This window comes from Vigna umbellata, chromosome 11 (assembly GCF_029865625.1).
Source record: "Vigna umbellata cultivar VRB3 chromosome 11, Vumbellata_1.0, whole genome shotgun sequence".
Classification (NCBI taxonomy): domain Eukaryota; kingdom Viridiplantae; phylum Streptophyta; class Magnoliopsida; order Fabales; family Fabaceae; genus Vigna; species Vigna umbellata.
In genome coordinates this window covers 33,505,754-33,530,104 of record NC_142175.1, presented here as the reverse complement: position 1 = coordinate 33,530,104, position 24,351 = coordinate 33,505,754, and the positions used below count along the sequence as shown (strand labels likewise).

General features: G+C 33.8%; 5 protein-coding genes across 7 annotated transcripts; 2 read left to right on the top strand and 3 right to left on the bottom strand.

The window, feature by feature from the left end:
- Positions 1-503: 503 nt before the first annotated feature.
- On the bottom strand, positions 504-5,029 carry LOC124835946 (putative N-acetyltransferase HLS1). Its single transcript, XM_047310986.2, has 3 exons — positions 2,612-5,029; positions 2,231-2,361; positions 504-1,476 (listed from the first exon to the last, which is right to left on the bottom strand). The coding sequence occupies exons 1-3, from the start codon at positions 2,834-2,836 to the stop codon at positions 627-629; spliced, it is 1,206 nt and encodes a 401-aa protein (XP_047166942.1). The 5' UTR covers positions 2,837-5,029; the 3' UTR covers positions 504-626.
- Positions 5,030-9,921: 4,892 nt separating this feature from the next.
- Positions 9,922-11,844, top strand: PLMT (phospholipid N-methyltransferase). Its single transcript, XM_047310943.2, has 2 exons — positions 9,922-10,298; positions 11,313-11,844. The coding sequence occupies exons 1-2, from the start codon at positions 10,054-10,056 to the stop codon at positions 11,560-11,562; spliced, it is 495 nt and encodes a 164-aa protein (XP_047166899.1). The 5' UTR covers positions 9,922-10,053; the 3' UTR covers positions 11,563-11,844.
- Positions 11,845-11,955: 111 nt separating this feature from the next.
- Positions 11,956-15,177, bottom strand: PNSB1 (NDH-dependent cyclic electron flow 1). Of its 2 annotated transcripts, XM_088102093.1 has the most exons (7): positions 15,101-15,177; positions 14,442-15,069; positions 13,538-13,728; positions 13,128-13,385; positions 12,611-12,716; positions 12,327-12,412; positions 11,956-12,209 (listed from the first exon to the last, which is right to left on the bottom strand). In XM_088102093.1, the coding sequence occupies exons 1-7, from the start codon at positions 15,160-15,162 to the stop codon at positions 12,044-12,046; spliced, it is 1,497 nt and encodes a 498-aa protein (XP_087958219.1). In that variant the 5' UTR covers positions 15,163-15,177; the 3' UTR covers positions 11,956-12,043. The 2 variants fall into 2 exon arrangements, with proteins under 2 accessions (XP_087958219.1, XP_047166894.1); XM_047310938.2 differs by having other exon boundaries at positions 14,442-15,146.
- A 151-nt stretch (positions 15,178-15,328) lies between these two features.
- LOC124835910 (DNA glycosylase superfamily protein) lies at positions 15,329-20,405 on the top strand. Its single transcript, XM_047310939.2, has 5 exons — positions 15,329-16,404; positions 18,829-18,886; positions 18,981-19,064; positions 19,293-19,434; positions 19,797-20,405. The coding sequence occupies exons 1-5, from the start codon at positions 15,918-15,920 to the stop codon at positions 20,166-20,168; spliced, it is 1,143 nt and encodes a 380-aa protein (XP_047166895.1). The 5' UTR covers positions 15,329-15,917; the 3' UTR covers positions 20,169-20,405.
- Positions 20,406-20,992: 587 nt separating this feature from the next.
- Positions 20,993-23,073, bottom strand: LOC124835911 (putative WRKY transcription factor 40). Of its 2 annotated transcripts, none has more exons than XM_047310941.2 (4): positions 22,827-23,073; positions 22,601-22,687; positions 21,982-22,317; positions 20,993-21,884 (listed from the first exon to the last, which is right to left on the bottom strand). In XM_047310941.2, the coding sequence occupies exons 1-4, from the start codon at positions 22,899-22,901 to the stop codon at positions 21,429-21,431; spliced, it is 954 nt and encodes a 317-aa protein (XP_047166897.1). In that variant the 5' UTR covers positions 22,902-23,073; the 3' UTR covers positions 20,993-21,428. The 2 variants fall into 2 exon arrangements, with proteins under 2 accessions (XP_047166897.1, XP_047166896.1); XM_047310940.2 differs by having other exon boundaries at positions 22,601-22,690; positions 22,827-23,069.
- Between the last annotated feature and the right edge of the window lie 1,278 nt (positions 23,074-24,351).

The following is a 24,351-nucleotide window of genomic DNA, read 5'->3' as shown; positions in this document are numbered from 1 at the left end:
ACATTTAAAAATTAAGTTTAAAAATTTGGGTTAAATATATTTTGTAGTATATAAATTTGTAAACAAAATTAGAATTTGTCATGGTCTTAAAATTTTAAAAATAAATTATATAATTTTTTTAATCCAATTTTATGAAAAATTTTGAAGGTATTAAATTTTAATTATCGTTTGAGTTATTTAAATTATTTAACCCATTCAAATATTAATTTCAAACATAGTTTTGAACAAAAAAATGATATTATTAGATCAAAAGATTTATCTTCATTTTGTTTTGTAAACAAAAATTAATTTTACGTTTAAATTCAAAAATTAAAAATATTCTTAACCCTATAACTTAAAAATTTTGTCTTAGAAATACTATCATTAATAATTAATTTTTCCGAAATATATTCTTAGAAATTTATGAAGAAGAATAACATTTGTGGAAAAACTGAACCACAAATAAGGTGTTTCCAATTGGTTAAAGTAGATTTTCCTTGTGTATGTAATATGAGACGAATGGCTGTAATAATTATTCTCTTACGAGATGGGTCAATTATAGCAAATTCTTGAAATTTTTAAGCAAATTTACAGCTTACAGTGGCAGAAGAAGAAAAGGCATTAGCAAGATTTTGATACTGTTGGTGTCAAAAGTCTCGAGGATCAACAAATATAACTGGCGAAGAGGATCTAGAAGTGAACCAATCAGAGTTCTGAGAAGAACCCTTGTGAAGATTCTTTATACACCACATGTCCTCTGCCCATGAGAATTTTCTCCAATGTGGGACTACGTCTCTGACTGGGTCCCTTTGGCCCAGTTCAGCCACAATGGCCCCACAACCACCACCATCTCTTCCCATGTTATGCACAAATGCACATAAGCACTTCATCAGTTGAGCACCACACTTTCCTTCCATGTGCAGTCCATACAAAAAATAAACCCCAAATGGCCTGAAAACATCTGGAAACGAAGGTAGCCTTAGCCATGGCATCCATTCATCCAACAACCTCGTACCTACGCAGCAGGCATGTGCCAATGGTGACACACCCTTTACTTGCAATTTGAACACGTCTTTGGTGTTCCACACGCTCAGTATGGCATAGCTTGGAGGGAGAATGCCCCTTTTTGGATCACACTTGGAGAAGTACTTCTTGGGGATGGCCATGAAAGTCCCCAGATTCAGCTTGTTGCACAAGATCGAGTCTTTGTCTTTAGGGTAAAATTCTGAATTGGCAAACAACTGGTCATACATGGAGCCTGCAAGGCGTGGTGGAAGGCGAAGCACGGCAACGTTGGAGCTGATTGGTTTGTAGTGAGCATGCACAGGTTGCACCAGTATGGTTAGAGTCCTGAACTTTGAGTAGCCACATTTTTTTGTGAACAGATTCACTGAAGGCTCATTGGTACAATCAGTTGCCATATATGCATACTTAGCCCCTTTTTGCTTGCACCACTCTTCTAAATGTTCGACTAGTTTTGTGCCAATGCCAAATCTCCTGCATATGCCAAGATAAGTCTTTTACTTGTTGTTGCCTCATCAAGCATCAGAACATTTATACCTACTGCTTTTTGGTCTCGGTATGTTTTTATCTAGAAATAGATATGTAATTAAAAGTTATGATGAAACGGAAATTAAAATGAAGGTGGATCATGAGGAATATTTGAACTGAATGGAAAAGTAAGGTTTGTGTGGACCTTGGTGTCTAGATGAAGAATTTTGTACGAAATTCAGTGAGATGGTTGAATATAAGAATAAGACATCATATCCAATTGCAGTTTCTTATTAAAGTAGTCTTAGTGGATACATCATACATGTGTCAATGACAGGCTAGCTTAACCATACTTTTTTCACCTTTCCATGATACGAGGAACATTGCCTTCTCTTTTTCTTAGAATCTAATCCTCCACCCCTTCTTTTTTTTTCTGATTTTTTCGTTTCTCTTATTTTATAAGGCCCGAATGAGATTAGAACCAAGAAAGCACACAACTAGCTGAAGAGAAAGGGATTAGAACCAATGGCAAACAGAACAGAAGCAAAACCAGTTTCAGAATTGACTTTTGCTTTTGTAAGTTGGAGGAAAACTGATTATGACTCCTCCTTCTGGTATTTTATTTATCTGAAACAAACACATGCACATTAACATCCAAAAGGACTTATGACTCTTAATTCCTTTTGATGACTTTAATGTGCAGTGCAGAAAGAGATTGAAGCAAGCAAACCAATAACATATGAGCAGAGTGGAATAGAACCTGTGTCGAGGGGAGACTCTGAGCCCCAAAATATAGGCCAGTTTTACATAAACCGAATTCCCTCTTGTAACTGTTTTTACACAACCTCTTATCACCCCAACAACTTCTCCTCCTTCTCCATATTCTGCAACCTGTTATTTTGACCAAATGCAACATTCATTAGCCTTTCTCAAAACCAGCAACAGATCTATCTGAAAAACATAAATCCTACTTCAGTTTTAAAGGAATGCAGGCTGATTATCATACAATTTCAAAGTGTGAAACTGATACTATTCCAAACTCACATATTTTTTGTGCTGCAATCAAAGTTGAAGATAGTGTAAAACTGAAAAAACTGAAAAGTAATGAGATTTTTAACTAGATTTGTAGCTGGTTGCTTACCAGCATGACATGCAATTGAAAGTGACGGATACGGCATATGGGGTCTCCCATGAGGTCAGTGACAAGAGATGGCTTTCCACTCTGCCCAACTTCACAAAGCCTCTCGAGTTTCTCTACTGCCACCTTGTGTCTATCTTCATCATATTCGTTTACCACAATCAATGGCTCCATCACTGTCTCTGATGGTGATTTTGGATAAACTTCTGCTGCTATCTTTAGAGACATGGTATAGATACAGATGATTAGAACAATCAGTAGCAAGCAAAAGAGAAAGAAGATCACTAATTATCCTTTGCTTCTTCTCAGTTGTGCTAGCTTCTATCAGCTTTCGATGCTCATCTCCCTATCTGTATGTGCATATATACATCTTAGAAGCCCCAAGAATATGCATACGTGGCACCTCCCCAAAGTTTAGTGGACCTTGTTCTTTTGGCAAAAATGAAAAGAAAAGGATGGAAAAAATCTAAACTTGTATTCTGCTATTTCCATTCCATAATATTACATCATGTTCATATCTTCTTTTGTTTGTAGTGCGTGATCCAATACATCATGTACATATCGAAATTAAATAAGCTCTGGTGCGCCTGTACACTTTTTGTGAGAGATAATAAACCACATATTATTTTGGATCACTATGCAGAGAGTTGAAATTTCAAATTTTTTCAGCATTCACATTAAATGTGCACAAGGGAGAGCTGCACTAACCAGTCTTCGCATTCATTCACAATGTGATACACCCATATGAGGATAATGATGTCCTAATAATGACAGGAACAACAACAATGACAGCAATAGCAGTTTAAGGTAAAGTTTATCTGCAGTCAAATGTAGTGCCCAAACTATTGAATAATTGTCCCTTGTTCATAATACAAGAGTAGGTATCACTTATCCCTATCCAAAGAAAAAAGCTCCACTGAAGGTTTATTTTGGAATGACATCAAAGTATGTGGTTTTGGATGAGAAAGTGTGATTTAACTGAGTAAAGGGTTACCATTTATGTCCTTGTGTGGTTAGTTCTGTCTTGTTATTGTTATTGTTATTGAATGAAAGAAGAGTGGTGGGTCATTGAGTGTTCTTTAGAATCATGATGGCAAATGTTGTGCAAGATTCGCCCAGGTGTTTGAAAACTAGAAGCCTGAAGCATACACAAATAAAGCCCTTATCTTATTACTTTCCTTTCACCAATTATTGGGGGAGGTGGCATAGAAAGCATGCCTTTCACCACGTTTTTGGTGAACATGTGGGATGCTACTGTGCGGCTTAAAAGTGGGGTTTTGATCACCATCATCATATGCACATATTGAGCTCTTTTTTCAATTGAAACCGTACCATTCCTTTGTTTGTTTATGTTTTAAAAGAATGGTGCCAAGTGTTGTGAGAGAGAGAGAGAGAGAACAAACAACTCTTTCAATGGCTACGCATGTCCCTAGAAGCTTCATTCACCCCAAGCCAAGCCCATATCTCATTAGCTGATGTGTCTTCTTTCTAAATTCGGATCAGTTTTGCTCATTCATGACTGCTACACTGTGGTCCATTTGTACTACAACTTACCTGTTACGGAATGCAAAATTTAATCTAAAATTTCATACACTTTGAGTCCTATCACCACTTGCTCCAAATGATACATGCAAATGGTACAAAAGCAAAAAAGAACTCTCTCATCATCAAAAACAGAGAGCTCTCAATACAGAAGAAAGCTATGCATATACCAATGTTCTGATTGGACTTGCATGATCAATGCACTATCACCAAAACGAGAAGCTGGTCAAGATAGAGCTGCAAATTCTGATTTGCCATATTAATAATCTGTCCAAAGCATATACTTTGACATGAGGAAGTTGTGTTCTCTGTCCTTATACCAACAAAATCCTCAATCATCATTCTTTGTAGCTTTGGTAATTCATCATGAAGGCTATGGTCAATAAATGAATGCTCGCTCTCTTTTATCTGTCCAACTTTTCAGACCATTATGTTTCATTGTTCTTCAGTTTTTATCACTTTTAGTTTGCTTCAATTTTCTCTCCAGAGTAATACAGTCAAAGGTGAACATCAGAGTCTTAATCTTAAAAAAAGAAAAAAAAAACACCCAATTATCAGAGTTACACCTTACACGTATGTTCAAGTTTTAAGGCCATCGTTGCAGAAATTTGATGCCTTTAAAACATAGAAAAACTGATGTGACGGCATTAATGTTGCATATGACCTGCCTGCCATATCTTTGATACTAATTTTTCTTGGAAATATGTTTTCCAACACTGTCAAAAGAAAAAAAAAAAAACAAGAGTCTCAATCGAATCAATTTTGTTCTTATTCTTTTCATAAAATGATTTGAGTAAAGTGGTGAATATGGTCGATTTTGTATGAACGCGTAAAGTTTACTTTTTATCAAATTGAAAGCAAACCATAAATGCAAAAGGGGTTTGAGCATGAAAATTTTCTGCTTTAGGTATAATTTTAGCTTCATTTTTAGAACCAATGATTATTCCAAGAAGACATATTTTCTCTTCAAACAAATTGATTAAGATTCTAATAATTTTTTTTTCTCAAGAAATAAATTATAGTTAAATAGATATTTAAAAGATGTTTTTTTCCTAAACTGTCTTATATTAAAAAATAAATGTTAAAAACAAAAGCTCAACTAAATATGAAAGCATTAATTAAGATTAGCATACAAAACCTGTCGTACTTGTATTCAAATTTTAAATAAATATTAACTTTGTAAAGTTTAAGGAAACAATATGAAAGTACGAAATACGAAAGTACTAAACTAGATTTGTAGGAAAACCTTAAAAAAATTGTGTAACCTGTTACTACCATTCTTTAATTATATTCTTCTATCAGTATTTTGTTTAATTAAAAAATGATTAATGATTGACATTCACACATTGGAAAAAATAACTGCAGGAAATCTTGATCCGTTGAAACCAGTTTCACAGTAACAGGTTTGATTAATTTTGATTTGTCTGTCAATCACCATTGATTACAACATCAAATACGTTATATTCGATTCTGTTTTCTCGTATCAATGACCTGCATAATTATATTGACTATATTCTCGAGTTCGTTGTTTGAGTAAATTAAGTGTAGAAATTGCACTGACCAAACTTTGCTGAATATAAGATTCAACAAAAATTAACATCAGTAATGCCTAAGTGGGCGCGGCTGCAGGGGAATTTATGCAAATTCCTTACAAAAACAAACTTTATATTATTAAATTCCATGGTTTATGACTTGATTAGTCTTTTTAAATATATTAATATAGTAGAGTTAAGAATATCAGTCTAAGTCTAAGATTTATACTGGGTAAAAATAAAAAAAATTAAATAATATATAAAAAGGAAGATTTATAAATTTATCATTATAAAGTTTTGAAATTTGAATTTAAGTTTCACGTTGTATAGAAATGAAAAGGTTAATAAAAAAGTATTTATAAATTTATCGTTATAAAGTTTTGGATTTGAAGTTACATCAATTTCCAATGAAAATTAGGCTCATGTCTTATCTTGTTATATCAAAATATCAAACAACCGGTATTAGAATTATTCGAAAGACCCCATATCTATTGGAAGTCTCACATTGATTAAAAATAAAATCATTTTACAATATATATATATAAGCAAATACAAATTTTATTTTATAAGCTAATTTGGTAAAGTTGAATTAAATTTAAATTTATTTTTTAACATGATATCGAAGTCATAGATTAAAACTTATCTTAGCAAACTTTATTGTTTGTTGAGTCTATTGTTTTATATACTATCAGACCACCAAAACTCGATATATATATATATACACACACATTAATGTAAGGACTGAATTAGACTTAAAATTCACTTCTTGATCATACTCAAACTTTTATTCATGGCGAAGACTTGATAATATTTTCAAACACGATTTTTTTTTTTGTAAAATTGACATGCATCAAGAGATGGTTTTTCAAAGTTTGGACCATACAATCAACTATGATAATAAAGAGTATAGTTTCTTTGTTGAAAGTGGAATTTTACGAGAAAAACAAGTCAAATTGTTGAAGGAGAAAAAGCAAGATGAAATCTAGGAGAGAAGTTGTTCCGATTTGCCTAATAAGAATAGGTGTAGGTGCATAAAATCTTCCATAAGAAAACAAAGGACATATAGAAGAGGTGTGCATGTTCAAAGAATGAGGCACTACATAAAGTAACATTCCAAATTAGAGATAGGCATGCATTTACTTTCCATCTTCACATTAATTACTAAACACATATCAAATTATTTACATTGCTTAGCTTCCTTTAAGTTGTGGCGTTTGGCATCACATGAACAAGGTGGTCCTTCACCTAAAAAGTAGGAAAAATATTAAATAAAATAATAAATAGGGTTTATCCCTAATCATTATTATACTACCCATAATATAAAAATATTCCCCCATTAGTCAAAAAGCAAGTTTAATATTGAAAGTGTAAGAATTAGAAGAAGTGGTAAATTTGTGTAGGGATGCATACCGACAATACTAACCTTATAATAAAATGTTAACTAAAGCAAATAGCTTAAGTTATAATAATATTCCTATTCATACACTTTATTTACGTGCTCTCAAATCATTGGTTTTCTCGTCCACATGCATATAAACTATTAAGAATGGATTAATTATGGAGTAATAAATATATTCTTTTAATTAAAAGCACTTTATCGTGATTCTTAATATTTTTAGTTAGAGCATTTTAAATTAAATGAGTTTGTCTATAATGAGAAGAGCATTTCGTACATTCTAGATCGTTATTTATTATTTTTCTGAAATATTAATCCATGTTATTTTTCTTTTTTCGATCGCTTGGAATATCAAATAATAATTTAGTTTTTATATTCAAAGACTTATCGTTTTTATTTTTATATTATATAGTTTTTATATTCAATGACTATGGTTGAATCAATTGATTGCATCAAGAAGCTCTCCTAGTTATTATCGTGACTAGCTTATGGAGTCTTTTAATATTAAATTTATTATATGTTTTTATTTTATTGTGTGCTTTTATTTTTATTTTTATTTGTAAATATACTTTTACTGGAAGAAATTATTATTTATCTATTATGCAATGATTCACAGTATATATTATCATTCTTATTTTACTATATAGTCATTATAACATAATTAAAGAAGTCAAATAGTACAGATATAAGAAGTAAAGCCCCTAAAAAGGGTGATGTGGTGTCGATTTTACATAGGCTAAAAAGTAGCGATGGGAATTGGGTTTTATTAGATATATAGATTGCACTACCAACTCAGCCATTAATATTTTAGTTTTGAATTTGTTTTTTTTTTTCTTATACTTTTAAATTCTCCAACTTTTGAAATTACGTGTTTTTACTTTGTATGTATACTTAAACGTAATATTTATTATTGATTACTTATAAAAAAACTAAATTCATATATATATATATATATATATATATTTTAAATATTGAGGATTAATTAATTAAATTTTGAAATTAAGAGACTAAAAACAAGTTTCACCAAAAATACAATAACCAAAATCATATTCAATCTTAGTTTTCAATTTCGACCCTCTTGCTATCGTGCTGCTTTGACATTTTTTTAATAATATTAGAGAAAAACAAATCCTAAAGCATATCTTAGGAAGAAGCTTATATTAAGTGACAAGAATCAAGGCATAAGTTAAAAAAAAAATGAATTGAGATTTAATTTATATTTTGAACCAAGTAATTTAACCTCTTAAAATACAAATATATGAGTTAAATATTTTTTTAGTTATTTAATTTTAAAGTGAAAATTAAAACTAGCATCTTTTCAAAATTTTGGATAAATTTAGTAATTCATCTTTAAAACTACTTAGATTTAGTTATTTTAATCAAATTTTGTTAAGTTTATTTCATGTTTTAAACATATTTTTCAATTAATATTGAACTAAAAATATATAAAACAACGTAAACAACTTAATAAAATTTAATTAAAAAAACTAAATTCATGTATTTTTAAAATTAGGAGATTAAATTAGATTAAAATTATAAAAATGAACTATTTTCAATTTTTATTTAAAATTAACGAATAAAAATATATTTAACCTAAAAAAAAGCTACTGATGACATGTTTTGTTTGTGAAAAGAAGTACTATAAAGAGAAAAGTAGAAAACACGAGGTTGTAGAAATCATCTTAGGTTGTGAGAAACCATTATTTTTATAACAATATTCTAACTAAAAATAGAACATTAGTTATTTGAGAATTATATAATGGTTATTATAGACATATATACATATATTTTCTTTATAAGATATCATTATTATTTTTTAAAATTAGTTTACACTTTTTTTAAAATTGAAAAAACATTGATATGATTCGATTAAGATTATTTTTAACTAATAAAATAGTAATATTTAAGTATCTTTTTATATTATTTAACTTAGATTTTATATTTGAAAGTTAACAATTTTTTTATATTTTTAATGTGAATAAACACATGGTAATATTAAAATAAAAAATAATTGATGTTTTAAATATATTTTTAATACATAAACAAAATATTAAAATCACACCACGTATTAACTTATTAAATTATTTTGACACAATTTATTTTTATAAACTATTATTTATTTAATTTAAAATTAAATCTTAAAAGATATATAATTTTTTTAATGAAGCCAATAATGTATTTCTTTACCTTATTCACATCACATACTCTCTCATAACTCTTCGTAAATAAGCATTGATCATAAACTTATGTAGTTAAAGAATAATAGTTTGTCACAGAATCAATATAGTTATTTTTCCATTTTTCAACAAATATTTATTTATTTAAACCGTCAGTGGATGAGTTTAATTTAATTAAACTTTTGTGAAATTGTTGTAATTTAAATTAATTAAATTTAATCAATTATCTGAATTTAGTGTACTAGTTACTAAAAAATAGATGTAATAATGAGAAAATGGTTTAACTTAATCTGAATCTGTATAATGTGTTAAAAATATTTAATGAAATGAACAAAGTTAAATGAAGAAAAAAAAATCAATGATAAATTTTATGGAATAAACAAAGTTAAATTTGTAAAATATATAATCAAAATTTTCTGTTATAATAGACTTAAAAAATATATCTCAGTATTTCTCATGAATAACTTTGCATTTATTTTTAAGTGAACCTTTATATCTAACCAATGTTACAAAAATCACATATCACACAACAAAACCAAAATTTATAAAGGAAAAGAAATTTAAACAGAAATATAATTGTTACAATAATCTATATATAGTTTATCATTCATTTAATGTTGTTTTTCTTTTACACCCACCAAATCTTGCTAGAAATCAATTTCAAAATAATGATTATTTTGGACCCAACAAAAAACACATGGACAGTGTTTGTGTTCCGGGTTGGTGAGAAGCAAGAAAAAGACAGCATATGAGAAGTGAAGAAGCAGTGAGTTTCGGAAAAAGAGGATCTGCAGAGTTATGGGAATAGCGGCGGCTATCGGAGTGTTGTCACCGTTTCCGTTCTATTACTGTCTCTGGAATTGGCCCCAATCATGGGTGGAGCTGTGTGGTAGAGGCAGAGACCCTTCTAATGTTATGGCTCACGTTGCTCATTTCTTGAAGCTCGTTCAGTTCATCTCCCTCTTTTCTGTCTCTTCATTTCATTGGCCTCCTCCATTATACTTTTGGCCCCTCTTTGCTTTTGGCCAATTCCTAAACTTCAGGTTTGCCTCTCTTAAATCTTATTCCCGGCTTTTTATTTTCTGGGTATGTTGCAACTTTCTGGATCTTATACTGGGGTTTATCAAGTTGCTTCCTTTATTTTCCTATACTATTGGATGCCGAAATGAAGCATTTTTTTAACTGTGTTGTTTATTTGATAGTATGATAGTTCGATGATCTTTGTTGGCTTTTAGAAAAAAGAGTTTGTTTTAGGCCACCTTTGGATTAAAGTTGGAAAAGTACTTCTCGGAATTCCAGGAAACCAAAGGAAAGAAAGAAAATTTTGTACTTTCTTGAGTTAAAGCACTTTTGAATTGAACCCTCTAACTGCAATCAAACGTACGGTGATGAATTCCATACTTCTAAAGTTTTGTCAGTCTTCCACTTTTGCAGTGTTTAGTTTACTTTGTGTTTGTGCTTAAAAAAATAAGAATAGAATCTGAAATTAGTTTGTCTTTAAGTTAAAATTAGTTTATGAAGAAACTCATTTTATGTTTCAACAAGATGTCCTTCTGGAAAATCTCGTCCTAACAAATCTTGTATCATGCTGTGGTATGAAGTTGTGATGTCTCTGTTGGGGTGACTATAGCTTCGCAGAAACCAGAGATAAACATATTCTGTGGATAAGCATATCATGACTGCAAAAGGCATGTTTTCATTGCTAAGTCTCATCATGGAAACTAGAAAACAAAAAACTCCTGTGTGTGATTAATAAAAATGTTAAAATAAATGGCTGCGTTTTACAAATTGTGAATCCAATAGATCAAATACTGGTTTACGAATTAATTTCCCTGAATGTCATAATAAATGTAGAAATAGTGGGAGGAATGGCAGGTTTTCTGATGAAATACTTTTAGAATTTTCTAGCTTGTTCCCCCTATCATTTCTAGCTTGTTCTTATGAGCCTTAATTTTTTTATCCTTGTGTGTGCCTTACTTCTAATTAGGGAGTGCAGTTACTTGACTTTATTGCTTTGAAGGTTGTCTGTGCATAATGATAACATTGTCAAATAACAGGGTTTATCAGCTACTGGGTGAGGCTGGCACATACTATGGTGTACGTTTTGGAAAACATATTCCCTGGGTTACTGAGTTCCCTTTTGGTGTCATCAGAGATCCTCAATACGTTGGCAGCATTATGAGTCTTCTTGCATGCCTCTCGTGGGTTCCTTTTCAATACATTCTCCTTTGGGTTTTAGGTTATGTGTTTATGATGCAAGTGGAATCAAAGGAAGATTCATCTACTCGTGCCAAGCCACTCCTCTGATTGAATTTCAGTAGGTTAGAAAGAACTTGAGGAACTCCAAATTTTTGAATGCTGCTGTTTCTTTCCACAGCTCTGGAATGAACGTTTCTATTTGTATGTTCTGATTCCATCAAACTATTTCTAAGGAACTGCAAAACTTCTTTCTGGTTCTCATGATATTCAAACAAGCCATAGCGTTAAGTGAGTAACTTTAATGCATGCAACGTCCACCTATGATAGGGGGTTTTTCTTTTTTGTGTGTTGATCAAAGAAGAAAAGCATTTATCTTTTTGTTTTTCGATAGTTTTATTTCTGTGTCTTTCACTGTTTTCTCAACCCAAATTTTTACAGTGTTTTGACTTTCACTTTCAATTCTGTTTTCTCATTCAGAATATGAACTGAACCATAACTATGTAGATATACATTTGTCTTTATTAATTAAAAAAAACAGTTAATATAATCCCTTAACCAGAAGTACAAACACTCCCTTTTTTCTCTTTCACTATACTAAAACTGGAGCCAAATTGAATGTTTGAACTGCGGTTTTTATGGCCTCAACATCAATATCTATTAACTTTCCTGTCTTGGATGATATTATGGTGCATTTCTTCTCTTCAGCCTGCGGAACAAACTTGTTTCCCATCTCTTCAGAGCAAAATAGTGCAATACTGCACAATAAGAGGAACAAAACAGGTCTATTATTTAAATGATCTGATTCTGTGTTACATGATTCCTTCAAGGCTTATTAAGAAAGACATTATAATTTGTTTGAATGATAAAATTACCAAGTTTTGTCGCGTGCACTTGCAAGTTGAATGGCAGCTGTGTTTGTAGCTATCACTCCAGCTGAGTCATTAATAAGAGCAGCCAGCTGAAGAAAACAACCAAAGAGGGAAATACAATTAGTATGAGTGAAGATTCCAATACTCATTGCTTTGTCCCTTACTTGATTCTTGTTTCATGATTTATTCACATACTATTTCAGTGTTACATGTGTAATTTTTTTACTGTCTAGATTTTTTTTTCATATGTTTGGTGCTTGCAAAATAACCAGAAGATATTTGAGTACCTGTCCAGGGGTGGCGATGAAGACAATAGAAGCATCTTCATCGAAGTTTTCCTCCACATTTTCCCTTTCCTTTTCATGAGGAATGACAAAAAGTGGCGTAACATCCCTGTCACACTCAAAATATTGTCAGCAACATTCATACCATGCAATGATAGAAAGCAAGCAAAAAACTATACCAGAGAACTTATTGAACATCATTAAGAATGATACCACTCTACTGGCTGTCATCAAGTCTTATACATTAAGAAACAATAAGTAACACAAGTCCAAAAGAATGTTCCACGGTGTTAGATTGAGATCAGAAGAATGATACTTCGACATCCCACAAAGAATTTGCATCCATTTGACATTATAGTTCAGTGTCATTCACTCTCTTTTTCTTTATAAACATAAAAGTTCACTTTTTTTAAGATCATTTTACACTTTCAATAGATTTTCAAATGGTAATTATTGGTGTGAAGCAATCTTTTTCCCTGAGTCCAGTTCAACACGAATTCCATTTGGTAGCATGACATACCTTATAACGTCAGCAATTTCAGCCCACACTTCAATGGGTAGCAAGCTATCAGGATCACCCCTAGACTGCATAGATGCCTGTGAATCTGATTTTATCCCGTGAATTACAACATACTTTCCTTTTTTCACACCTGCTTTTTCGTATTTTGCCTCCACAACCTCCTTCAGCTTCCTTGAGATTGACACCCTGAGGGGTGGCACTACTTGTTGTGGAAGGTCTCGAAATGGTTTTCCCAGCCAGTCAACCATCTGATGATACCTAGTTCAGCATACTCATTGAAAATGTTCTCAGTTGTATGACCCAAAAACTTCAATTCAGTTCAATATTATTTTTAATTTTAAGTTTAACCAAGGGCACCAAAATCCACCCCAGTATAAGGTATTTGTATGGTACTATATAAACTTACTCACATATGATACCCTCCATCTGAGAGATTTAAACTATCTGGTACAAATGTTTCAGATAAAAGTAATCCGGCTCCTGCAGCATTCACATTTGGGTACACGTAGCTAACTCTATCTCTGGCGGTTGTCATAAACAAAAATGCTGCATGGCCGAGGCCTGCCAATTTGGTGCTTAGGACCATGTCATAGTACCTATTCTGTGAGCAGAATGCAGCAACTTATGTTAGTTTTTAAAACAAATCAACTTAAGAATACCATTGGAAGAAATGAATTTTTGCAGAAGTTTGTCTTATATAAGCAAGAACGACCAGGGTTGCTTAACCATTAAAAATACAATTTTTGAAGTCAAAAAGAATTCTTGAGTGAAAAATAGTGAAGTTTTTAAATTGTATGACATAATCATTGAAGATATTCACTAAAAAAATAGTTTAGAACTGAAATTAAGTTTTTGCATTGAAGAGGCTCTTAGGAAGTAGCATGCAAATGCAGCCGAGTTGTTAGATTTGGTTGCTGTATATGTACACCAAGCCCCAGCAGCTGCAAATTTCGTTAGAATTCAATCAAGATAGCGTGTTCTTTAAGCTTCTTCACGTTAGGGAAGGCAATCTAAAATCTGAATCCTGTATTTGTCCATAAAATTATCACAATTTTGCGACATAAACCTGTAAATCACAGCTTCTGCTGTCTGATAGAGTGACGTGTAATTTTATTCACAAATAGTTTTATTTCACCCATAATCTAATCCTGAGATGATAATTAACTCGCTGCTTCTTTTTTTCTATATCTGCATATGCATATAGAAAGGGGTCATGTCATCATTACTTTTTGGCAATATGGATCAACCATCATTAGGACCATGAAAAGTTGTTGATTCACACAAGATATTTAGAGAATATAAATTGTGGCCAACCTTTAGAACTCCAATCATATCAGCATACTCAGCAGGCTCTGGAAAATCATCTTCAGGGTCATAGACATTTGCCCACCTAACATTCTTATTCATTTCATAGGTCTGCTTCCCCCTCTCGGTCGCCACCACATCAATCTGAACACCAGGATACCTGTTCTTTATCAGCTGAATTGCTGGAAAGAACAAGAGATTCTCATAAACCCCACCAGGTATCACACAACAGCATCTCCTCACATCCCCTCTCACTTTCAATGCAAGGGACGCTACCTCCACAGCATATCCAGAAGGGAACTTCAAAAATCCATAAGGGTTGTCAGGGTCATCTGGTGGCCTAGGATCCTCCTCCTGCAACCCGTTTGCAAACAAGGAACCACTCTCCATCTCAGGGTCATCCCCATCATCAAAAGGGTCTAACCAAGGATTCTTCTTCTTAGCATTGGCCTCAACATGGTACCCTCTTCTAGTGGAACAATGAAACGGATAGTCCAATGAACCCAACAGTGAGACATGACTGGAAGGAATGGAAGGTAGGTTCCTAAGAAGATTTGGGAAAGTTTTCGGACTTTGCAGGTTGTAATAAGTTGCAGCCATTGAGCTTTTCAAAATTGCTACACTTTTGCCATTGTCGTACTGAACTGATGCTATATTACAAGTTATTTCATAGATTAGAGTTTAGCTCTGGTTCGAATGTGTGGAAAAGCGTTGGATAAGTGGGTCCCATCTTTTGATACCCTTTTTCTTTTTCTTTTTCTGTGTGTGCACCTTATTGTTATCCTCACCAATCTTCTTCTGCTGGCTGCTATCAAACGACGACACCAATGGTTGTCGTTTTAATGTTGAGAAAAATACATAAACAGCGGCAAAGGGTGCCAATCTCCCATTTCACCCTCAGCAGGCACAATTGAATCAACAATTAAGAGTCCGACAAAAGTGTCCTACTGTCGCAAATTTCTCTTTCCTACGTGTCACTCCCTGAATGGTGACCCTTCAACTTTCCTCTCCCTCCGTCTCTTTCTCTCGCACAACACGCTCCTTTGGATTCGTTGCTTTCACCACCAACTTACCATCAGAAATTTCCATTCACAAAAAAAAAAAAAAAATTTCTCCCACCCATTAACTTTCTCTCACTCTCTTACTTTTCTCCGCAACTTTCTCAGCACTCTACACTCCCATTTCAGCTTCCATGACCGAACCACACAAACATTGCAATCTAAAGCTTCTACCTTTTTTAGTAAGAGAGCGAGTAGTTATCAGCACGAAGCAGCTGAAGGAGTTCTCACTCCCTCTAGGGTTTGGTTTTGTATTGCATTGGAATTGAAATCCCACTACTCAAATTTCAAAATCCCAAGACTTTACTCATCGAAAAACAAATAGCTTTTTTTATTCTGTTTGAGAAGGTTTAAAATTTGAATTTCGAATTCTGCATTGACCTGAGAGTGAGTTCGAGAAGAAGGGTTTTTGAGTGCAGGGTTTGCAATGTCGGGCCCACCCAGAGTCCGATCCATGAACGTCGCGGTCGCTGACCCCGACGCGCGTCCAGTGCTCGTCCCGGCAGGCAACAAAGTCCGCCCCGCAGTCGACGGACGCAAGCCGGTGAAGAAATTGACGCCGGAGACAGAGAAGAAGCCGGTGGCGCTTTCAAATGCGCCACCGCAATGCATCTCCGCTCCTCCACCGTTTATTTTGCGGCGGCAGGAGCGTCACCAGGCCGTGCTGAAAAACCTGTCTTCGATGAGCGCTTCGTACTCCTCCGATGCGTCATCGACGGATTCCTCCACTCACAGTAGCGGCGCGTCGTCAAGCGGGAAGGTGGCTCGTCGGGTTAGTGTGCAGTTGAGGAAGAAGCAGTGTGGTCCCAAGATGGAGAAGGTGAGTAGTGACAATGTGGGTGGTTCTGAATATGTCGATTTGAGTGATAGCTTGGAGGGCAAGAAACGGTGTGCTTGGGTTACACCAAATACAGGTATCTTTGTTGCTTATTTGTTTGATCTATATTGTTGGGTTTGACATTGCTGTATTGATTTTTAGTCGAGTGCGAATTTGGAAACTGAGATGGATTTGTGTTTATGTTCCGTGTCATGTTTGCTGTGTATTCCCTTTGTATGAGTGGGAAAAGTGAATAGAAATATCTTACAAAAGCTGCATTTGGTTGTAAACTTGTAATTGGCTGTTGGCTGCATTATACAAAGTGAGAAATTTCAGGATAGGAAAGTAAGCATGTTGATTTTAGGAATTTTCCTGTGTTTAAGCTTTAGTAAGCCACCTCGTCATTTACCAGTTCAGCTAGTTAACTAGTCATTTGACTCAGAAATATTGTAGAATTTTGTCCTTTCTGTGTATGACTGCTTACATGTGTCAATGTCAAGATACATTCCTAATTTTGATAGGTCATATTTCTAGTTGATATGAGATTCTACTACAACCTCCCATGCCGAGGACTAAAACATCAGATTGAGATTAGATATCCGTAGGTGATCCAATAGTGGGTGGCATGATAGGCTCAAAAAACCTTGATAAGATAGACTTTAATACGAGTTTAGAAATTAGATTTTAGACCTAACTCAACTTCATAAAAATGTATATTAAGGCGATGTTTGCACCTACTTATATACTTATAATTTGATCATATCTCTAGTTGATTTAGGATCTCCAACAATTTTCTTGACAAAGGAAACATGTGTTACTCATGTAGATTTCCTGAAATTTTTCGTACATGTTAAATTTAAAACCGTTATGTAGCAGGACATTTCTTATATGTAAAACAGTAATAAGTACGGCTAGTAAATGCATAAAAAATTTCATGTTCACGCATAGTTGACAACATGAAGATACTTTAATGAATGGCTTGGCTTGCATAGTGGTGAAAGGTTAAAGTTTGCAATTTGTTAGAATTGGGATTTCTTTAAATGCTGCACAAGGGTTGTAGTAGTTTTTTTCTTGCATAACTCGGGTTATGGTTGCTCGGCCTTATCCATGACTTTTGTGTCTTTGTCTTGAACACTTAAAGGAAACTTTGGATACTCCTAGATCCTAGCTTCATGTTTACTATTTTTGTAAATTTCTTTTTGTACCAATACAAATGAGAATATCATGTTCAAATCTAAATAAATGAAGACAGTTTTTTATGTCTACAGTAATATTTGCACAATATAAAACATCAACTCTCTCTTTTTGACGTAAGATTTTGTGTTTTATATTAATTTAATACTATTTTTACATATTGCATTATGACCTTGTCATCATGTCTTATAATTGTTTTAATTTGCTGTATGTGTCCTTTGTATTATTGCTTACTAGCTATACGGAAATCAATCATTTGGAGTTAGCCTAGCTAGCTCAACTTATGATGCTACAGATTATCTCCCAGAGCTCTGGTCGCCCTCTCCTACATTCTTTCAATGTCTCACGGATTGCATGCAAACTTTAAGTATGAATGCTCCATTTGGTGCTATTTATGCACGTGGGACAAGTGTTTGTTACGGGACACTTGTATGACAGATTGACAGCTCATCTAACTCACGTCTCTTAAGTTTCCAATTTAAAAGTTGTTTAATTCAGCTCAGATCCCGCATGGGCACATTGTCTTAAATTTTATTTGTACATATATAGTTTTACCATGCAAAGTTTGTTTAGGAAATTTTTTGCATAATTTCAGTCTTGAATATGAATTATGAAGCTAATATTTGATTTTATAACTATGTATGGATGGTTGAGATTGTTTTACTTAGAAATTATCTTGACCATCCATTTATAGTTGTATGATCAATGATTCCTTTCTCTCGTTAAGAACATGCACCCACCTAATATACTCCTTATGTGTGTCATACTTGTGTCCTACAATGTTTAGCATTTGCTGTACCCGTGTCATGGTTCATGTTGTTGTTTCATAGCATGAAAGGGTTTTCCTTTCCTTGCCTTACCTTCTCTTTCTTATAGCTATCGAATTTAGCACCCTGTCCTTACCACAAAACTCTAAGGTGGTTTAAACTGTTTGTGTTGGAGTGGAGTAGACAGTAGTTACTATTGCTCGTTTTTCCTATTAATTTGGTAAAATAGAGGGGGTTAGATGTACTCTATTACCTGTTAGCATCACTAAATTTCATTCATTCTTCAAGACTAAAACATCGGTCAGTGAGGTGAAAATTTCGCACATACCATATTTCTATGAAATGGCAAGACATTATATACTATTGCCTCCGAATTTAAGTGAATGCATATGCCTTGGTTTTCTTGATTGATATTCCAGTACCTGTGACAGCCTAGAGTGCGAGGATAAATAGAATGTTTAAACTTTGGAGTTTGAATTTTCTATAGGAAAAATGGTACAGTCGCATATAATTGCAAATTTATTTTTCATTTTTTATTTCTAACTAGTGTTTTGTTTCAGAGTCATGCTATGTTGCTTTTCATGACAACGAGTGGGGAGTTCCTGTTCATGACGACAGGTACGTGGGTTTGCTTCGTTGAGGGTACAGTCTTCTGTTTTGTTTTCAACTTCTAGGTTGAAACTGTCTCGATGCTGAAACTTGGTTTTTGCAGGAAACTGTTTGAGTTGCTTAGCTTTTCTGGAGCCTTGGCTGAGCTTACGTGGCCTACTATTCTTAACAAAAGGCAGCTATTTCGGTATTGATATATTTTTCTTTTAAATATATTTTCTGGATTTAAATATGTTATTGGCATCTTGAAGATACAATTCAGAAAAGGTTGCTCATTAAATAATAGGCTCATTATATTTCCCTTCCGTGCTTCATTTTGTTTTTTATTGACTCAAGATCTTTTGTGTGGAATATGCACTTATAATGTTTGGGATGTAATTTTGGATTAACTGTTCTAGCGTATTCATGAACACAGGGAAGTCTTTTTGGATTTTGATCCTAATGCTGTTTCTAGAATGAATGAGAAAAAGATAGCTGCACCAGGAAGTCCTGCCAACTCATTGTTATCAGAACTCAGGTTGCGATCAATAATTGAAAATGCACGTCAGATGTGTAAGGTGAACACCTCTCTGATAGTTTTCTTTTTCCACTCTTGTGTGTGAACTTGCAATTTTAATTTCTTTATAATTTTTTCTGAACCAAAAAGGCTCTTGCTTAAGTGAAGCAACCCATACACTTACCTTAATTTTCAAACTTTTCTGCTACCTACTTTGGAAAATATTAAGAAAAACGAAATAAACCTGCTTCCTGACCCACAGATGAATATTATGAAATGAAGACTCGGGAAAAAGAAAGACAAATTCTCAACTCAACTTGTTTTAAGGGGCGGTGGTATCATGATTTTTCCATAGTTTATAAGTGTCAAACTGTGAGGGTTGTACTTATTTTGTCTTTTAACTATATATTTTTTCATACACAGGTAATTGAAGAGTTTGGATCTTTTGACACATTTATTTGGAACTTTGTTAACCACAAGCCTATAGTTAGCCAATTCAGATACCCACGCCAGGTACCTGTGAAATCTCCAAAAGCTGAAGTCATAAGTAAAGACCTTGTAAAGAGAGGTTTCAGGAGTGTTGGACCGACAGTCATCTACACTTTCATGCAAGTGGCTGGCCTAACAAATGACCATCTTATCAGTTGCTTCAGATTCAAGGAGTGTACCTCCAATGCAGAAGCCATGGTCAACGAAAGCTCCCTCAACTCCAAGCTCAAAGACAAGCCAAACGACGAGACAACTGATGTAGGCCTGTTACTGGCTGTGAACAAAATGAACTTCTCCTCTAAGTAGTACAACAATGGCTTTGGTTAAAATGATCATCTGGGGGTTAATCAAGTAGTTGTAAGGGGAGATGAGTAGATTGTGGAGTGTACAAAATCGATACATATGTGAATGAATTAGCCAGAAGGCTTAGTTGTATTTGAAGAGAAAAATGAGTAAATGACCTTTGGCATTTCTTCAAATTCTTGTGTATTAAAGATATTAAGTAGCCGTATTTGCATTTGTCTACACTTTCCCTTTATTTTATTTTGTGGCCATTAATAGTTCCTTTTAGGTTTTTATCCTATGATAGGGACCAGACCTTTGGCACTTTACTTTCCAAGTCTTCGCCGTCTTACCGTCAACTATGCCCTGCATTACCTACTTGGTCAGTGGTCATCAAGGGACAGTGCTGGACTTTTTTAACTAATCTTTGAACACTTCACCATTGCCTGCGTACCTATTACTCTACCCACTACCTAATTTCAGGAAATCAGACTTAAAATATTGCCTTGGTAAGCTCAAGACTTTCACTAAGATGTTTCAAAATCACATTTGAAATCCTTCTAACCCATAATAATTCTTTACCATATTTTATTCAAATTTTAAACCCCCAACAGGTTCATCCTCAAGGGTCTTCTGTGCTTGGTACACTGTTGTTTGAGTAGCATCGCACACCAGCATAGATACTTCTGAGAATCTCAAAATTAAGTTTTTATCCTTTGTATAAATGGCCTTTTATAGAGTGTGTTATGAGAATTATATGATCAATTTAAATGAGTCTAAAACTGAATCGATTTCAAATTCAATTATTAGGAATCATTGCTAAACAATATCAATCATAGTCCAAAGTCTAATCATGCAGATTTTCCTTTTCATTCCTCAATGTTTCGAGTTACAAACTATCACTTACAATACTTGATCAACATGTAAGACAAGTTCTCGAAATAGAATTGTAAAAGTAGTACTAGGATCTTGAGTCTGTACAGTTAAACTTCAGGAGATTCAAAATCCGGAGGGCCAGATATATTGGCCAAAAAAGGCTTGCTAAATCTTTACCATCATCATGAGGCAGATGGGTGGTGCAGAGCTTTTGATCTTTCTGTTGTTTAATCAGCTCAACATACTTATCCTTAGCGGAACTTTATTTCCACTTGAAGGATCAAAGATGTACCAGCCTTCCATGTTGTATTTACACAGAGAGATCCTGTGCTCTAAAGAATGATCTCCATTTTATGGAATATACTTAAACATTGACACTAAATTAGCCACATCAACCAAAATTTCCACTCAATTATTGTGCAACAATCTTCCTGAGATGGCAGCAACAAGTGCTGCTCTGAAATTAGGATCCGTGGTCAAAGAAGTTGCCATCTGTTCCACCAAAACCTGCTGCACTTTAGGTGTATCTACTTTAGTTTTCGTGCTCTTGGAATCGTTGCTGCCCTTAGATTTTGTCAAGTCAAGGGTAACAAGTGTTGGAGTGGCAGCTGCACAAGGCACTGAAGCAAGGGTCACACTACGCCCAGAACCTGATGTTGCCTCCATTTGTGAAGAAGCTTGGGGATGGTTGTGCTCCCCTTCATAAGTAGCAACCAGAACAGATTGATCATCCACACTTCTTTGCACCTTCTTTTTTACAGGGCAGCTTGGAGCAAAAGAGCATTTGAAATATGCTCTTGGACATGGGTTATCTCTGGTCACTTTTTGCCCATACTTCCTCCACTGGTACCCATCTTTCACAATCTGAAACCACATACAATGAAAAACCTGTCAAACAGTTACTCCTAATATTTTATGCTATTAACCATGCCTGATAGGAAATTAATGTAAAGAGTCTTACAAGGGTGGTGTCAGATGCTTCGGTCCTGACATAAACTCTTGAAATTTTTGGTTTCATGGTTTCTTCCCTCGGTTTCTTGCAAGATTCTTCATCAGTGGAACTGCTCTCGGAGTTTCCATTATTAGTTCCCATCACACAAATACTATTGTTGTTGCTGCTTTCAGACTTCCTTTTCTTTGATGTCGGGCTGGTCTCTTTTTCACCATTTTTCCTCGTATATTCCATCAAATGGCTTCGCAAAGTGTTGTAGTTCTCACACACCACCGACAGCATTTCAGCCAACTTCTTGTTTTCTGCTGTCACCCGCTTCAGTTCCTCCTCCAAGTCACTAGTAGACTGAAATGTCGCCAATAACATCATCCATGTTAGAACCATTCACAGAATTTCATCCTCAAGACCCGGATCTTTGTCTCAGGGAACATCATCAAATAAATACTTCTGTTTTCTTTTCATGTCCTACTTTTCTTTTAATTCACGAATTTGGCACCTTTTTTAATCTGTTTCTTCTTTTCAAAATATATATAAATAAGATCACGGTTTCGTTTCAAACTAACCATCGGAGATATAATAAAGATCTTGAAGGAAGTTAAAGAAGAAACAGTTAACTGGGTGAACTAACCTCATCTTTGATGGGTCTTTTAGATTCCCAACATTCTTCGACGTTAAACTTGGGCATTCCCAAAGAAAAAAGCTTGCTTTCTACCTCCTTCTGAAATCAACAGACGACAATGAATGAATTGCTTCCATGTATATCAAACTATAATCAGAACGAAAGCATGTCCCATAAATGCTTCTTCTTCTGGGAATGGTCACCAGAAGAATGACATATATATATATACACTTACGGGAAGTTCTCGATGAACTCTGCGTGGGTTAATGTTGAGATCCAAGGAAGTGTTGATCCATGATGAACAATCCATCTTTGAACAAAACTCAAAAAGGTGTTTTGTTTTGTCTTAGTTTGTAGTTTAGTATGTTGGAAGAAGGAAAATGGCAAAAGTTTCAGAAAGTGGAAGGAAAAAGAAGCATATATATAGAGCAGGTAGCGGAGGCAGCACTAGATAGAAGGAACTCAAGTTGAGGAAGGAAACTGAGTGGAAAGAGACACATGCGAAACAATAAGCCACTTGCTTCTTTTAAGATATCTCTCTCCAACGTTAATCGACCATGAAGTTCTTCTGTTCCTGTTCCTGTTCTTTTTTATTTATTATTTATTACTTTTAACACGTAGTGTGAGAAGTACTAGAAGCATAACAGATAAGAACGTGCGGATCCATGTGTTCTTAAATTAGAATATTATTATTTATGTGACTGGGTGAATGAAATTTCCAAGTCAAACCACACCTCTTCATCAAATCAATCCATAATAAATTCTGGCTTCAAGTGGGCCAATGTGTCACCTGAACAAGATTACGATCTTTGCATCTGTATCTCAATAGAAAAATATGATATTTTAATATAAATAACTTTTTTACATTTGATATTATTTTTTTTATTTCTTATTTATTTTTCCAAACAACTATAAAAGTCTAAAGATCATTTTATTCTATGTCAAATAAATATTAAAGTGTACTGTGTTATCCTTACTCCTCTCACTGTACATTCATTACTGGTTTCATCGTAAACTTTCACCTAAGGATAAAATCATCGTAAAAGTATAAATATTTATATATATTTTTTAAGAAAAGTAAAAAAAAAATCAAATAAATATGAAAAATTTTAGGTGTGTCAAAAAATATTTCTTTTATTAATTCTTAATTTCTTACTCTCTCGTTTATAAATGAGTGTTAGTATAATATCAGATTAAGTATATTTTTAAGTAAAAAGTGAAAATATTATATGAAAATTTTCACTCCAAAAAGAAAAAAGAACTTAGTAAAATGTTTTAATATAAATAAAAAAGTGATTTTAGATAATGTAGAAAAAAGAAAAAAAATGGAGAGAGTTGTTTGTTGACCGAAGGCAAGTGTTTTGTTGTTTGGCTGTGTTATCTGAACTCTTATAAAGCAGTGTGTGGGTGCTCTGTATGTGGTCCCTTCTTTCTTTGTTTTCACTTTAACCATTTCAAACATTTTCCACGTTCCATCTATTATAACCTATTTTCTATGCCCACTCTTTACTTTCTTCTCTTCTTTAAGCCCCACACTCACTCTTCTGCCATGCAATTTTTAAAAGTCTCTTATATTGTGGTCCAAAAACTCAGCTACAAAAATTCACCAACCTTTTATCCCATTTTCCAATTTGAATTTCTCACTATGTGGAAGACTGCATATATTTCATTGGTTGGTGTTATATCTTATTTTTGGTTGAATTCAATTGAATCTAGCAAGATGACAATGACAACGTGGAGTGGCTTTAAGTATTGTTTTT

Excerpts from the sequence above, each read along its gene's own strand:
- PNSB1 (XM_088102093.1), bottom strand. The coding sequence starts at position 15,162 with ATGGGACCCACTTATCCAACGCTTTTCCACACATTCGAACCAGAGCTA. Across the intron at positions 15,070-15,100 it reads GAGCTAAACTCTAATCTATG|CGACAATGGCAAAAGTGTAG; the intron begins AAATAACTTGTA and ends ATCAGTTCAGTA. Across the intron at positions 13,729-14,441 it reads ATATGATTGGAGTTCTAAAG|AATAGGTACTATGACATGGT; the intron begins GTTGGCCACAAT and ends TTCTGCTCACAG.
- PLMT (XM_047310943.2), top strand. The coding sequence starts at position 10,054 with ATGGGAATAGCGGCGGCTATCGGAGTGTTGTCACCGTTTCCGTTCTAT. Across the intron at positions 10,299-11,312 it reads GGCCAATTCCTAAACTTCAG|GGTTTATCAGCTACTGGGTG; the intron begins GTTTGCCTCTCT and ends GTCAAATAACAG.
- LOC124835910 (XM_047310939.2), top strand. The coding sequence starts at position 15,918 with ATGTCGGGCCCACCCAGAGTCCGATCCATGAACGTCGCGGTCGCTGAC. Across the intron at positions 19,065-19,292 it reads AACAAAAGGCAGCTATTTCG|GGAAGTCTTTTTGGATTTTG; the intron begins GTATTGATATAT and ends TCATGAACACAG. Across the intron at positions 19,435-19,796 it reads ATGCACGTCAGATGTGTAAG|GTAATTGAAGAGTTTGGATC; the intron begins GTGAACACCTCT and ends TTTCATACACAG.
- LOC124835946 (XM_047310986.2), bottom strand. The coding sequence starts at position 2,836 with ATGTCTCTAAAGATAGCAGCAGAAGTTTATCCAAAATCACCATCAGAG. Across the intron at positions 2,362-2,611 it reads TTCAATTGCATGTCATGCTG|GTTGCAGAATATGGAGAAGG; the intron begins GTAAGCAACCAG and ends TCAAAATAACAG. Across the intron at positions 1,477-2,230 it reads AGAGTCTCCCCTCGACACAG|GAGATTTGGCATTGGCACAA; the intron begins GTTCTATTCCAC and ends TGGCATATGCAG.
- LOC124835911 (XM_047310940.2), bottom strand. The coding sequence starts at position 22,901 with ATGGATTGTTCATCATGGATCAACACTTCCTTGGATCTCAACATTAAC. Across the intron at positions 22,691-22,826 it reads GAGTTCATCGAGAACTTCCC|AAGGAGGTAGAAAGCAAGCT; the intron begins GTAAGTGTATAT and ends TGTTGATTTCAG. Across the intron at positions 22,318-22,600 it reads AAAGACCCATCAAAGATGAG|TCTACTAGTGACTTGGAGGA; the intron begins GTTAGTTCACCC and ends GCGACATTTCAG.